The 15,580-nt window shown below is 39.7% G+C and overlaps 2 protein-coding genes and 1 non-coding gene across 5 annotated transcripts in view; all 3 read right to left on the reverse strand.

The window, feature by feature from the left end:
* Window positions 1-708: 708 nt before the first annotated feature.
* hmg20b (high mobility group 20B) lies at window positions 709-5,207 on the reverse strand. Of its 3 annotated transcripts, none has more exons than XM_068318527.1 (9): window positions 5,140-5,207; window positions 4,683-4,810; window positions 3,676-3,876; window positions 3,264-3,384; window positions 3,048-3,100; window positions 2,895-2,961; window positions 2,480-2,695; window positions 2,141-2,273; window positions 709-1,363 (listed from the first exon to the last, which is right to left on the reverse strand). In XM_068318527.1, the coding sequence occupies exons 2-9, from the start codon at window positions 4,761-4,763 to the stop codon at window positions 1,351-1,353; spliced, it is 885 nt and encodes a 294-aa protein (XP_068174628.1). In that variant the 5' UTR covers window positions 4,764-4,810; window positions 5,140-5,207; the 3' UTR covers window positions 709-1,350. The 3 variants fall into 3 exon arrangements, with proteins under 3 accessions (XP_068174628.1, XP_068174630.1, XP_068174629.1); XM_068318529.1 differs by having other exon boundaries at window positions 4,683-4,784; window positions 5,140-5,175; XM_068318528.1 differs by lacking the exon at window positions 5,140-5,207 and having other exon boundaries at window positions 4,683-5,105.
* Window positions 5,208-7,985: 2,778 nt separating this feature from the next.
* LOC137598427 (elongation factor 2b-like) overlaps window positions 7,986-15,580 on the reverse strand; it is a 7,852-nt gene continuing 257 nt past the window's right edge. The window contains exons 2-13 of the mRNA XM_068318526.1: window positions 14,070-14,284; window positions 12,845-13,026; window positions 12,319-12,527; window positions 11,226-11,404; window positions 10,981-11,092; window positions 10,437-10,689; window positions 10,111-10,306; window positions 9,651-10,017; window positions 9,185-9,538; window positions 8,867-9,049; window positions 8,538-8,670; window positions 7,986-8,338 (exon numbers count right to left, since the gene is read on the reverse strand). Coding sequence (XP_068174627.1) covers window positions 8,145-8,338; window positions 8,538-8,670; window positions 8,867-9,049; window positions 9,185-9,538; window positions 9,651-10,017; window positions 10,111-10,306; window positions 10,437-10,689; window positions 10,981-11,092; window positions 11,226-11,404; window positions 12,319-12,527; window positions 12,845-13,026; window positions 14,070-14,284 — 2,577 coding nt within the window. The 3' untranslated portion in view covers window positions 7,986-8,144. The remainder of the gene's footprint in view (window positions 8,339-8,537; window positions 8,671-8,866; window positions 9,050-9,184; window positions 9,539-9,650; window positions 10,018-10,110; window positions 10,307-10,436; window positions 10,690-10,980; window positions 11,093-11,225; window positions 11,405-12,318; window positions 12,528-12,844; window positions 13,027-14,069; window positions 14,285-15,580) is intronic.
* On the reverse strand, window positions 10,772-10,840 carry LOC137599531 (small nucleolar RNA SNORD37). Its single transcript, XR_011036828.1, has one exon. It is a non-coding gene; the product is annotated as a small nucleolar RNA SNORD37 (small nucleolar RNA).

Raw genomic sequence — 15,580 nt, forward strand, 5'->3', positions numbered from 1 at the left:
AACTGTGTATCATACTAACCACGTCATCTCACTTTCACATTTCCAGTAAAAGGAAATGCCAGTATTCATACTACCTGGTCGAAGATGCAACCCGTTTCAACAGCGCCCCCTGCTGGATAACAACGTCAACGTCCTTCTCGCATTTTGTTACAGAACACAAGAAACACTCAGTATTTTATCATTTAAGCCTACCAATATCTGGTCTGGAAGTATGATGGCTTAGTGTGAAGCACCACTGCCTTACAACAGGTTTAAAAGACTAAAACAAGGGTAAAAGTTGTATCCTCTATTCCTTTGATGAACCTAAGGTAAATTGTTTGAGGTGGATCCAGCAGCTAAGTTGACCAACGCTCAGTCACCTTAATCTTTGCATAAAAACACACATCACATATTTATAAAAATATATAAGTAGTAAAATGCACTACTACCTCTGTTTGATTTGTGTGTAAAGGTTGGTTAGCAAGTTATAGCTGGTGAAATTGATGTCCTTTCTGCATCAGATAATAAAAAACATCACATTTCAATAAACAAAAAGTGTAAATGTGCAAGAAAATGTTGTTAAAATATGTACACAAATGTGGTAAATGTTTAGTTTGTAAGATGTACGCTGGACAAAATAAAGATAACAGATGAATAATCTATCCAGATTTTGAAAGAAAAAACCCCAAATAAATAAACATTATTTTAACATGCACACGGAGTTTGACATATTTTCATTATGGTTTAATGAATACTTCAGAAAATGCAAATTTGAATCAAAAACATTTCGTATTCAGCATAAACATTTATAAACTCATTATTGATGCAAATGAAAACATGTAATCCAACATTTTATAGTTACCCTGTCCAGTTTATTCTTCCATGCACTAAAAACTACGTAAACATCCCCCATCCGCCGAATTCAAATGCTATTAAATGTAAACTAACAATAATTAGGCTTGACTTATTGAGCAGGCCTGTGATAACTGATGATGATGATAAACAGCAGGGTTTACAATCAATTCAAATTTGATCCGTTCAAACAGTTCACATGATAAAATCATATATTTTATGAAATTCCTGAACTGTAAAAATTCTGCTCAACAACACTACTCCACATATTTACATTGACAAAAATTCACTAGCATCGCATATTCAAAGAGAGAAGGCATGTAGACATGATCTGTGTGTGTGTGTGTGTGTGTGTGTGTGTGTGTGTGTGTGTGTGTGTGTGTGTTTGTGTTTATGTGCTTTTCTTTAGCATCCTTGAGATATCCACACACTCTTCTGAATGGTGTGACTTGACCAGCTCCAAGAGCCCATCGTGTCCGCTCTGGTGCACGAACGGATGGTTCCTCTGCTGAATTCCCCTCATAACTTGTCACTAACAACAAATGGAAACACTTAGAAAAACAAATTCTTCACGAATGATGAATCAATGGTAAAGCATGACAGACTTGTATCCAATAGTAACAATTATGTAGAAACAAATTCAGGCAGTGAATCAAGTTTGTTTGACCAAACCATCTGCGACTTCTGTGTAATGAATGGAGCGTTACATATACTGCAATAACATCAACATTTCCAAAGCATATGATGTACTAATATAACATAAATAAAACACAAATTAACACTTTCAGATTTGACGTGGCCGTTTGTCATTGATAGCAACTCAACAGTCAAATCTAACGCTTACAAGGCTGTGCCTAATTTAGGATGGTCAGTTTATAACACTGAATCTCAAGGGTAGCAGCAAGAAACAGCCATATTAAAGTTCTTCCTTCTAATTTTCTCATAATTTGTTTTTTTCTCCATCAATCATGTGTATGATAGGGACCCAAATTTAAATACATGACGACTTGCAAAGAATTCAGCTGACGAACAGCCTCTCAGATCCCATTGTGTTTATAAGTTGGGTACTGTCTGTAAATTAAATTTCTATCTAAAATTGCAAGAAGGAACTGGATGTTGGTATATACAAACATCCAAATGTTCGTAACTTGGATGTTCGTATCTCAGGGAACTGCTATATAGTTTAAGTCTAGTTCAACAGATATCGAATAATAGACTGAGGAAAGGCAAAGGGCAATTCATTACAAGACAAAGAAGAGACCCCATACATAAAAGTATAGCATCCAATCGACTTTTTTATATAATGTACCTGTCCAGATGAGAGAGGACTTCGCAAAGCTGGGTAAGGAGGGCACGATGCTTATGAGGATTTCCCTCAAGAACTCCACTGAGTCGACTCAGGTATGAGTCCAGGTTCCCAATGGAGGCTGTCTCACCTGTTCCTGTTCAGAAAAAGACAGACAGGCCATTTATCAGTGCTGCTATTTGCCATTTTAACAGTGCTACCATTATTAATGTGCTTATAATACAGGACCAAACAAAGTAAGTTTAACTAGACAGTATGACCAGATAGTGAGATTTTCATCTAATATCCATCTGTGTTCCCTCTTTTTCTGTTTTGATGAAATAGAGTGAACTGGCTACTGACCTGGCAGGGGGACTGATGACAGACTGTTGACCAATGTGTGTTTAATGGCCAGCAAGTGTTGGTGCAGAGCCTGGGTTCGTTTCTCGTCCATACCCAGTTCAGCCTCTAGCCGCTCTTTAGCATTGTACATATCCTTAATGTGCCGCTGAAGCACCGCATTCTGCTCTTCAAACTCAATGTTGGCCTTACGTAGCCGACGTAACTCAGCCTCTCGAGCTGAAACCCCAATGATATAAATTAAATAGGCTTTGTTAAGCCTTGGTCTTACATGATCTGTTAAACGCTAAACGTAACAATAAGTACACAAAAGTTCCTGCTCAGTTATACTTCCGACATATTTTTGTGGGTTTCTGACAAATAACAATTATCACTCATTATCATTCAATTATCATTCCTGTTTTGGTTCCTCTGTTACCTTTGTTCTGATCGAGGAACTCCTCTGTGAAAATAGGAATGTCAAATCTGCTTGTGAGGTCAGCAGCCTTAAAAGAACATCATCACACAAGTTAGTCAGATGTGAAAATGACAGAGGAGAACATAGTCACAAAACACGAAATGTGTCTTGTACCTTTGATAAAGACAGTTCTGAACTGGAACCGATGATGACAGAAGGGCTGTCTTCTGTAAGCACAAACATTAAAGGAGTGTTACAGGTAACATAGCACTGAGCAAATTGTATAATTTAGGTACATCTTACTTGGTCTTTTGATAGCTCTTCTAAAAAAAATACACAGGAGAAACCAACAATGTGGTATTTATTACAGAAGCAGAGCTCAGTTGTCACCTTTCTTTATCCTCTTGTCTTGTATCTTAGTACTGGTGATCTGAAACGCCTCTGTCTGCTGGTATTCTTTCAGTTCTTGGGCATACTGCATCTTCTCTCGTTCAGCCTCATCCAGGTAGCGCTATCAGAAAACAAATAACATTATACTGCTTAGCTGAGAAAAAAACCCCTCTTTCTTGCAATGAAGCTGAAGAAGAACAAGAAATATAATTTGAACATCTTCATAAGAAAACAGATAATGCTGCTCCTCACAGGAAACTTTAAACTAGAGCATCTGGTTTTCTTTTCTAGACAAACATCTTGTGTCCAACTGTCGATACCCACTGGTCTAGAAATAACCCACCATAAAACACACAGTACCAACACAAACAATACTTATGGCATGAACTCCTGCAAGACTTAAGGTAACTACCTGTTTATCATTTTGGGCTAATCGTGTCCACTCTGCTCCAAGTCTCTTGGTGATTTCTGGGAACGGTAGATCAGGATATCGGGCCCGCATATGTTCTCGACGTTCATTCAGGAAGCGGACGTATCCAGTTACTGGTGCCTTGGGACCATTTGGTAGCACCTTCTTTCTTTTCTTTCCCTTTGGCCAGCCTCTCTTTTTTGGCTGCAGAGATGGTGGAGACATTCTTATTACGGAGAGAGCTGCTCATCCATCTGTACGATGCCACTTGTTTGGTAGGAAATTATTGCACAAGTTTACAGCTAACAAATCTCAAAAGCAGTTGGGCTGCAGAAACTTTTCTCCATCAGTGAATTGGTCAATAAAATTGGAGCATCTAGGGAATTGTTATGTCTGGCCATAAGTTCAAAACCAAAACAAAGTCATTTTATAAGAATAGAAATCAAGGCAATACTATAATAGTTAAAAAGAACACTTCAGGCATGAATCATTCAATCAAATTGTTCACCAGAATTCTTAATCTGACCAACTCAATACTGATCAATTTGAGATACCTGAAAATACTTGCTCAAGCTCTGTTACATTAACTTCAACTCAAGAGCACTGAACTAAATCCTTTCAAATCAAGGTTGTACAGTTTGGAATTTAAGTTTTAAAAACAGGTTTCTTTTTAGTACTTTATGCTTGATTGGGTAGCTGCAGCTAGTTGTGCGATAGACATTTATGACGTTATTATGATATTGTTCCTGTTTATGGTAATTTTTCTGATTTATTAAGTTTAGTACAAATGTAACTCTTTGTGCCCTCCTGTAGCATGAGGAAGGATTTAGTGCAGGGCTGTTGTTATAGCTTGAACATACAGTAGATGTAAGTAACTAAAAAAATTTGCATGCACTGAATAGTTAAAACTTATTAAACAAAATGTTAAATACTTAATTGATTGCCGAGATCGATGTTCCACATATTAAGCAGGCATGAACCTGATTTAGGTCGGATGCGGCGGTACCCACCTCCTCCTGGGGCTGATCTGCTGAATGAGACGGTCTCGGTTGCTGAGAGGCGTCACTTTGCTCTTGCTTGATCCCTCCCATTATCTTCGTCGTTGTTATTTCCTATTTACGTGTAAAACAGTCCTAATCTGTTGAGGTTATTATGTGGGAAGATACATAAAAGAACGGCATTAAAGAAACTAAAAATTTCTGAAATATGAACAGCAGTAAATTCCAGCATTATTTCCTCCGAAGGATAACCCGCCTCTTAAGCTAACCGGACTGTTAGCAGCTCATTGCGGCTAACTGGTCTCACGCGAACGACAATATCCAGACTAAAATGCAGCGCGAGTGAAACACACGAAAATATCTGTTCATACATACAAAAACGTTTTTAAAAAAAAATTGGAACAGTAACTATTTCACTGAGGTATTTCTTTTTCTTTCTTTTTTTTCTAATAGAAGTCTTTTAACTTACCTAATAATGATTCCCTCTGCTAAACAGGAAGACTACCTTGCAAGTTATCTGATTGGTCGGTAAGCAGGGCTCTCATTGGTTGGCTGAATACCCATTCCCTTCTTCTTTCCCCTCCCCTCCCATCTCCGATTCTGGGGCGTCGCATGGTCAACGTCTACCTAACAAAGCGAACTGCTTACGCAAGTCACGTAAGATTTTAGTACGGTACAGTACTTGATTAAACGTTGAATATTTACCTTTATCACATGTTGTTCCCAACGTGTTTACACAATGGAGAAAAAAGAGCTGTGATAGCCTCCAACATGATTCCATGTTTAATTGAACAAATAGCCTTTTCATGATTGCCTTTTTTTTTATTTATTATACTGTACTTTCTTTTTATTGTAGTCTTAAAACAATAACAGGACAAAATATCAACAACACATAACAAAATCCAGTTCGGAAAACATATACAATAGAAAAGGAAAATAGTTCATGGCTACTTGTACATCCCCAAAGAGAGGAATCACCTGCATAAATACAGTGAGGAAATATACACTGCTCATAAAAATTAGAAGAACACCTTTTAATCAGAGTATAGCAACCTCTCAGGCAAACTTCTGGGATATTGATCCGGTCAGTTAAGTAGCAGAGGTGGTTGTTAATCAGTTTCTGCTGCTTTGTTGTTAATGAAATCAACAGGTGGATCAAGATCTCTTTGATAGCATTGTGTGCTACCTGGACACGACAGGTACAAGTAGTCCAATTCCTCTGGGATGGCACATCAATATGTGCCATTGCAAGAAGGTTTTCTGCGTCTCCAAGACCAGTCTCAAGAGCACGGAGGAGATTCCAGGAGACAGGTAGTTACTCCAGCAGAGCTGGACAGGGCCGTAGAAGGTCCTCAAACCCTCAGCAGGATCGTTATCTGCTCCTTTGCGCAAGGAGGAACAGGATGAGCACTGCCAGAGCCCTAAAAAATGACCTGCAGCAGACCACTGGTGTGAATGTTTCTGATCAAACAATCACAAACAGGCCCCATAATGGTGGCCTGAAGTCCTGTAGTGGGCCCTGTTTTCACTGCCCAGCACCGTAGAGCTCGAATGGGATTTGCCATAGAATACCAGAACTGGCAACTACACCACTGGCGCCCTGTGCTCTGCACCGATGAGAGCAGGTTCAACCTGAGCACATGCAACAGACGTGAAAGGGACTGGAGGTGCCTTGGTGCCTGGTCCAGATCTGGGAGGAGATCCCCCAGGACACCATCCGTCGTCTCATTAGGAGCATGCCCCCACTTTGTCAGGCATGCTTACAAGCACGTGCAGGGCCACACAAACTACTGTATCATTTTTTCACTTTCATTTTTGCAGTGTCTCTTTGATTTCCCCCCTCTATAGGATGATCATTTTTATTTCTATCAAATTCATTCATTCATTTTCATGTACAGCCTCTGTATCCGCCCTAGCGGGTCACGGGGAGCTGGAGCCTATCCCAGCTGGCATAGGGCGTTAGGCGGGGGACACTCCGGGTACGATGCCAGTACACCGCGGTTCTATCAAATTATGTGGCATAATTTTGTGACATATATATCACCTACTTATTATCAGGACAGATATTCAAAATCATTTTTCCCCGTTTAGATCTTATGTGTTTTCTAAGTGTTCCTCTAATTATTTTTTGCAGTGTACTTAACCAGTGATCAGTTGGAATCAATCCCTAACTCATTAGTTTTAAACTTGGAGCTGATCTGTTATTTCTTTACATTAAATATACTGACATCAATCCGTCTTTCCATTGTTGTATAGTTGGTGAGAGGGGGTTAAGCCAGGCCAGAGCTATCATTTTTGTTGCCACTAGCAAAAACATATTCAACATGTACCCCATTCCAGGACCTATGCTTCCCTCTGGTAATATTCCCAGAATATAATACCGTGGGACTAAAGGTAAATCAATATAGCCATTTTAACCACGTCTGACCACAACCATTGTCCTTCAGACATTTGTTGTACTTTTGACTAATTCATTTTAGTTGGTTGGTGGTATCAAAGAGCATTTTAAAATGTTTCATTACAAACTTTGTCTATGTTCCTCACCTGTGGTCATGAACGAATCTGGTCAGGATGCCCCCTGGACGCATTCCTTGGGAGGTGATCAAGACATTGCCATCTGGAAGGGGGACCCAGAGGTAGACCCAGGACTTTTTGGACAGATTATATATCTTGATTTTGATTCCAAGATCATCAGCATAAAAAAAAAGGATTGTCCACAGCCTCAGCGGAATTGACTACTCAGTTGAGCGTTCATGCCCTAATGTCTGGTAAGTGAATAGCAAATAGCATTACGCAGTTAACTGAAATTACATGAAAATGTTGCTGCCTAAACAGACCATTCTTAACAAGTAGATAATTTTCCACAATGTAAAAGGAAAGACAAATCCCACTTCAAAGGTTACTAGTATTTGGATGCTTTCAACTAAGTTACATGCAATAAAAGCTGGGGTACTTGATTTAGATCTAATCAGAAGGGGTTTGACTCCTGGTCATTGCCAGCATATCATCAGAAATGTGTCGACTTATAAGGCTATTAAAAATTCTGAATTACTAGCCACAATTCATGGTTTATTTCATTGAACTGGATGGTTTCTTGTGAACAACACAAGAACAGCATTATTGCCTAATAACTTGCCACCAATTCAGAATGCGGGTTGAATGATTTTGCTCATCTAATTACCCGTCATACTGCTTCAAAATCTGAATGCCCTGAAATGTCACTTAAAAAAACCCCTCACAAAGCCAGCGCCTATACACGAGAAAAACAACTCAGACAGCTTACACATGCTCACAGAAACGTAAACAGTCCAAACATTAAAGTTTGTTTTCCTTTATTTTTCGTTTACAATTTGTAGGTTTTCATCATCAATCCTTTTGGCAAACACTGCTCTCACTATGTTCTGTACAGTCCGGTCCCGCAAACTAGAATCAAATTTGTTGGTAAAGGAATGAGCGTAGTGGAGTTGCAGGCCTTTACAATTTGTCCAAGAAGTTTTCCAAGGGGGGAATACCCTCCTTAAGACCCTTGCGCTTGCGTGTGTCTGTCACAACAACACCAGGTTTGGAAGCAGGGTCATTTGGATCTCCAGGAAGGATTTGCCAATGGTCAAACACACACTGTGGGAAGGCCTGGCCACCTGTGTTGGACCGAAGATCAGCTGAGAAACCTGAAAATAGAAAGCACAGCACATTTCAAAACATTTCTACCATTTCAATACATGGAAGGGCAGCAGACAACAAGAGGTCTATTAAATTCTCAGCTATTTCATGGACCCAACTTCTCTAGAAAATGTTTAAATAATGAAGTCAGATAAAGAAACATCTTTCCAGATCTGCTTAGAGCAGTGTCTCTTAAAAAAAACTCACCAAATGACTCGTTTACAGGCAAGTAGGCCCTGGTAATACGCATGGGTGTTGAAGCGACAGAGTTCTCCTCAAAGACATGACCACGCCTTCTATTCAGCACACCATAGATTCCACCTGTTGCATCTGCAGGACACTATAAAGACAAGCAAATTAAAAATGAACCCACAGTTTTGGCAACTGCAACCTGATTCCAGTTTTCTGTCAATTCCTAAAATTTGTAACAAACAGGTTTTTACAAGAAAGAGCAGGTCATTCCCAGACTCAAAACCCCTCTGGTGGTATTAGTTAATGTTTAGAAACAAGGCAACTGCATCTCCAGTGACACTCACCTGGATCTCCACCAGGTAGACGGGCTCCAATATTCTGGGCTTTGCAGTGAGCTGACTTGCGTATAGAACTCTGCGAGCTGTGGGAATAATCTGACCACCACCACGGTGAATAGCATCTGCATGCAGGGTTACGTCATGGACATCAAACCGGATGGCACGCATGTTCTCTTCACAGAGGACACCCTAAAAACATTCAAACAATTATATATGAGAAGTTCACCTCATGTTAACTGAGTAGAAGAAAAAGGTAATTGTTCAATGTTCCAACTTAAAGTAAAAAAAAAAAAAAGCGACCTGTACATACTGCAGCTCCCTTACCTCCTTGACTGCCCACTGGAAGCCAGCCACAACACTATCCTTGATCTCATTAAGGTACTGCACTCCCTTGGTGACATCCACCAACAGGTTGGGTCCAGTTCCGTCAGGTCCAAAGCACCAGATCTTTTTGGCATCGGAAACTTCCCAGTCATACTTGTCAGCAAGGAAACGAGTACGAACCTTTGGATCTTGGCGAGCACTAACTAGACCCTTATCAATGTCAGCTGCCAAGCCATCATCAAAAGGACGGGCCTTCATGTACAAACGGTTGTGCTTGTTGGGTGACTTGGACAGACATATGACATCTGAGTCAGCAGAGACAGTCTCCCTGTAGGACACCACTGGATCAGATTTCTAAAAAAAAAAGCACAATACTCACCATTATTCATTTGATTTTTATATGGACGTCATGTTTAACTCACAGGATTTTTCCAAGAACTCATTTTCAACCAAATGCTGTCATCACCTTGAGTGGAATACAAGCATGATCCTCCTCCAGATCTTTCAGACAAATCTCCAGATGCAGTTCACCAGCACCAGCTACAATGTGTTCTCCAGACTCTTCAATGATGCACTGCACCATAGGATCAGATTTTGACAGGCGCTTCAAACCCTCAACCAACTTGGGCAGGTCAGAGGGGTTTTTGGCCTCCACTGCAACTCTGACCACAGGGCTGACACTGAACTTCATCACTTTCATGTTGTGTGCTTGATCGTATGTTGTGATTGTTCCAGTCTTGACAAGGTACTGGTCCACACCAACAAGACCCACAATGTTACCACATGGAACATCTTCAATGGCCTCAACATAGCGGCCCATCATCAAAATGGTCCTGGTTATGAGTAAAGTATTGAGTTACATGAGACCAAGAGATTAACAGACTTAATGTGACTGATACCAACTAATCAACAACACTGACACAAACCTCTGAATTGGCTTTTGGAACAGATCTTCTTTCTTTCCAGGTATATAATTTGGTCCCATAATGCGAACTTTCTGGCCAGTTGAGACACACCCAGAGAACACGCGACCAAATGCATAGAAGCGACCTTTGTCATTGGTGGGGACCATCTTTGAGATGTATACCATCAAGGGAGCCTTGGGATCGCAGTTCTTGATACCTTAGAGGGTCAAAGAATAATGACTACAATCTTAAGATACACTCATCATGAGCTATTACTGAAATTTTGTGTGCTGCATAAAAAGATGTCAAGTACAGCGAAATGATTGCATAATAAAAAAGCTGCATACCAACGGCAACTGCGTCATCGTCAGGTCCTTCGTAGAGCATTTCACATCGATATTTCTGAGCAGTGACAGGAGATGGCAGATGGATGGCGATCATTTGCAGAAGAGCTTCTCCAGCAGGCAGCCAGCGGCGCATCACAGCCTTCAGGAGGGGTTTACCTTCCTTTTGCTTGTCTTCGACATCCAACTTGATTTCCAGCTTTTGAACCAGTTTTTCAATTTCCTCCTTCTTGAAGTTCATGATGGCATCAAACACCTAACAGGAAGTGAATCTGAATTAGAAAACTGCAATTTCACAATAAAGCCAAAGACATTTATGCAAAACGTTTTTGTGCCCTGCTCAGACTGAACTTGATCATCAAAGGTAATTCAGGTCAAAGTGAAGAATGTTAAAAGTCATCATTTGGAGGCACACAAAAATTTTACCAAAGCAATTAAAACACAAAAAACAGGCATTATAAATTTGATTCTACTGAACAATACTGTCCATTTTATAGTTTAACATTTTATATGCTTCAATATCTCAACAATTGTCAGAGTTTGTTACCTTGAAGATTGGGTCAAGGACAAGAGCAACGAAGGTGCGGGGGAACTTGGTGCCTTTACCTTTGGGGTCCACATCAGTCTTCATAAACTTTCCATTTGTACTATCAAAGTACCTGGAAATACAAAATGGTAACAAGACTCAATAAATACCATCCAATATAGTTGTCAGAAACTACATCAGGTGATGGACCACAAGTTGAATTTTACACAAGACTGAAGATGACGCACTCTTGTTTAGTAACTCACCTATCACCCCACAGCTTCTTCATTATGTCTTCTACTTTCTTGCAGTTCTCAGCTGGCGTCATTGTGGCATTTCCCTTAGCAGCAAACTTGGCAACATACATCTCAGCAAACTGCTTCAGGGTGAAAGCCCAACCATGGAGGCCAGAGCCAAAGCCAACGGTACCATTTATGGGTTCCACCTGACAAAATTGTTGAAACAATAAATTAATGGTCTTTATAGAGATTCTGCAAATTTCTAAAGATGTAATGATGCACTGCAACACAGTGGATGGATACTCTTGTATTCCTAAACAGAAGAGTGGCAGCTTTAGTTAAGGTCTAGGGAGATGATGAAACATGTTTTCATAGCAAAAAATCACACTTTTTAAAGTGGGGCTTTTTTCAGGAAATACAGTGCACCCTCGGTCTTTACGGTCAATGCGTTCCAGGAACCACATGCGAATGAGGAAATCCGCAATCGAGATCACAATTTATATCATCATTTACTGTAATTTAAAAATTAATGAACCCTCCCCATACTGATATTAAACCAATTTCTATCTGTTACCTTTTCCCACTCTTATCAACTGTTTAAAGCACTATGTGTCTCATGAAAGCCAGACTGACTGCTTTCAGCCAATAGAATGCGCGTACGGTATCACGTAACTGCCGACCAAAAGTCCGCGATGAGGTGGAGTCGCAATCGTTGATGCGTGATTGTCTTTTTTAAAAATGTGTTCTACATTTTACCTCAGAAATAAAAATCATCCAATTCATTCAAGATACATATTTTCATTTTGAAGTTTATCTCTAAACTTGCATAGTTTGTACTGCAGGTACAGCCCACCTAAGAAATCAGCTTTGATTGAGGAAAAGGTATACATTTCAGCTTTGTCTGCAAACCAATATACCATATGTTTTGGTACCTTGTACATTCTGATTTTGTGCAATGAATTTATGCGTCTCTTCAAGTAATGCATTGTACTACTCTTTCTTACAAGGGTATATCCAAGCCACCATACCATGGCTATAGATGTGTCCCGTATATAACAAGAATTCAGACATTGAAACCAATATATGTTACACTTAAATATGGATGTGGCCAGTCACTCACCATGATATTACCCATAGGCCCCTCTTCTTCTGCATAAGTGCTGATGATGACATTGACTGACTCAACAATACGCTGGAAAGTCTGATAAAGGTCTTCAGGCTCAAGCTGCAACTCCAACAAGGCACGGTCCATCTTGTTCATCATCAAAACTGGCCTGATGCGTTCACAAATGGCTTGACGGAGCACAGTCTCAGTTTGCACACAAACCCCTAGCAGAAATAAGCCATTAGGTAAATTATAATTCCACAATTTGCTTTACTAATAGACTAAGTTAACAAAAGTGCCGTAATTTTGAAGACACTGAATCAGAATGTCTTGATTCTTGTAGCACATGAAAATTTTAAAGCAAGCAAACAAAGGAACATGAGCTTTATACTTGAAGACAGCTACTAATAAACCGCTCGAAGGTAAACACTCACACCTGTGTTTCCTGAGAAACTGAGCAGTATACAACTTTGTATACTAAATAGTTGCTACCGGATTTGTAACAGGATTGATGTTGAAAATTGTACAGCTATGTACTTACCAGACACACAGTCCACCACAACCAGGGCCCCATCAGTGACACGGAGGGCAGCTGTCACTTCAGAGGAGAAGTCAACGTGTCCTGGTGAGTCAATCAGGTTAATCAAGACACCGGATCCATCCTTGGCCTGCTTAATGAAGGCCAAATCATTTTCACTCAGGTTGTAAAACAGGGAGATGGCGCTGTAAGTCAGAAAAATAAAGTCACATATATAATCTAACAAGGTAAATAATAAATGAATATAAATGTATGTTTTAACACATTTTCAATGCAAGAAAAAAAACCTAAGTGGAAATGTAGCAACAATAATTTTAATGTAGCATCTGCATTACATCTTTTCTGTCTGGTTTTGGACCTGATATGAAAGCAGAACAGCAGCAAACAGCAACATGGAACAGGCCCCTTCAATGCTTCTGACAAGTCCCGTAATAAAATTAAAGTCCAGATCAGGTATTTAAATTTATTATGCATAACCAAATAACACAGCACTGAGAACATTTAAATAGTTTTTTGAGTTGGCAGTGAATGTAACAGCAAGACCAAATCAGTGACGTGTAAATGGAAGCCTCACTCAAAACAGGCATTGAACTATATAAACAACTTCTGTTCTGTCAATCGGACCAAACAAGTGATACCACCACCATAAGATCAACGTTTGGTTTTCTGGAACATGACGTGGTGTGATGTACGATGAAACAGTGAACATACAGCTGATGTATTTCACCTTCTCCTGTGTCAGTGGTCATTTCTATGCTTGTTCTTCAGATAACCAACCACCTGTTATTGCTACACCTCTAGATCACCCAAAGTTGGCTCCAGATCCAATCACGCCACAACAGTGCACTAATTTCATACAGAACATGCAAACCTATCACCATGACACTTTCACTGATTAATAAAATAAAACACTGAACAGGGCTAATGTATTATGCAGGACAGAACTTAAGGCCAGAGAACTTTTCCCTGCAAGAGACAAGATCAGCCATCATACAGCAAGAAAGGTTTAACTAATGGTTTTTGCCCTTTTATATAACTCACAAAGCACACATACATGTATATCCTATTCTCTTGTCTGAGCCACAACCAGCAAATCAACTTAAAAAAATATTTTCAAAAACAAGACACTGAGGTGTTTTGGTGGTCAATAAAAGCAAAGGCAATATTAGTGACACCATGAGTGTAAACAAAGCCTCAAACTACAGATGGAAACACAATTATTACTTACGTAGACTTGATGGTGATGCAACGCTCCTGTTCATCTTTCCTTGTGTCGGTGAAGCGGGTCTCTCCAGCACGACCCGATGCAATGATACCAGCCTTCGACACGAGAGAGTCTGTCAGGGTTGACTTTCCGTGATCTACGTGCGCAATCACAGACATGTTCCGGATGTTTGCCTTCTTGTCCATGATGGCACGAATCTGGTCGATGGTGAAGTTCACCTGTGGAGGGGAGAGAGACATTGTTACACACGGTATTATCATGTTGCCAATTTTTTCTACTGCTGTCTTCAGCTGTCTTTGATAAACGTAAGACCTGCAGCATATTAAAAATTTCTACAGCAGTTCAGCATTTCTACTTGTGTTATATAATGTAATAACTGTTGTCAATATGGTGGCTGCAAGTGCAGACCTTTTGCATACACAGGCGATTTGAGTGCAAGATATAGGAACAAAACAGGTAAAATAAAATAATCTAAACATCCTACTTTTACTGTCAATCCAGGGTGAAAAAGAAAGTATTAATACTGTTAAGATTTCAAAATTTAAGTGGGTTCAATTTGGAATGACATCATGTACTTCATAATATGAATGTAATGAACGTACTAGTGATCAAGGGATCGATAGGTCACAAAACATAACAGATTACCAGGGTTTAGAGTTTGTTCACCAACTCCACATTTCTTTAATAACTCATGATGGTTTTTAAGTGGGTATGTGACGCCAAGTGTACAATAAAAGGAATTGTGCTTATACACATTTATGTGGGTGTAATAATCCTAAGCAGCCAAACAATAGCTTCAGCGCATTTCATACATACATATTATTGATCCCGAGAGAAATTACATGTAACATCTGCTCACAATACATAAATACACACCACTGTTACACAATAACTAGAGGGAAAAAAAAGTCATTACAACGCAGTTACAAAGCTGAGCATGCAGACGCGGTAGCCAAATGCATAAAAAGCATATGCACAGTGACGGCAACAAAAACGGACTTAATTTTTACTGTAACATTTAGCCAATCTTATTTTGAGGCCAATTTGGTGATTTTAACACGCCAACTTAATGCTATGGTAACTAAATTGATAAACAGTCGGCATTTGCGTAACGCCACAAATAGGCCACGTATACGGACGACACTATGCTAAATGCTAACAGTGGCCTGATGGCTAAAGGAGCCGGCAGGGCGAGAAACACAAAATGCCGGCAATTTTTTCTTCCTCAAAGCCCTAAAAAATTCGCCAGTATTTTTGCTAAACCAAACAATAGCAGCAATGTTAAACTGAATGTCAACACACTCACATATACGTTATTAAAATGGTATTTTTCACAATTAAAGTATGAAAAGAAAGCTAAAGAAAAATGCTACATCAAGATAGCCAACACGTCCATGGGGGTTTAAACCTTTCTGAAATATTCAACCGGTATGCCTCCACCCAGAAAAATCTGCTCTCTCGATTAACGGACAAAACGCGTGAAACTGTTGAAAGCAGGTTGAACGTTGAGTTAG

The sequence above is a fragment of the Antennarius striatus genome, chromosome 7 (genome assembly GCF_040054535.1).
Source record: "Antennarius striatus isolate MH-2024 chromosome 7, ASM4005453v1, whole genome shotgun sequence".
Classification (NCBI taxonomy): Eukaryota; Metazoa; Chordata; class Actinopteri; order Lophiiformes; family Antennariidae; genus Antennarius; species Antennarius striatus.

Excerpts from the sequence above, each read along its gene's own strand:
- hmg20b (XM_068318527.1), bottom strand. The coding sequence starts at position 4,763 with ATGGGAGGGATCAAGCAAGAGCAAAGTGACGCCTCTCAGCAACCGAGA. Across the intron at positions 3,385-3,675 it reads TAGCCCAAAATGATAAACAG|CGCTACCTGGATGAGGCTGA; the intron begins GTAGTTACCTTA and ends GTTTTCTGATAG. Across the intron at positions 3,101-3,263 it reads AGACAAGAGGATAAAGAAAG|AAGACAGCCCTTCTGTCATC; the intron begins GTGACAACTGAG and ends TTGTGCTTACAG.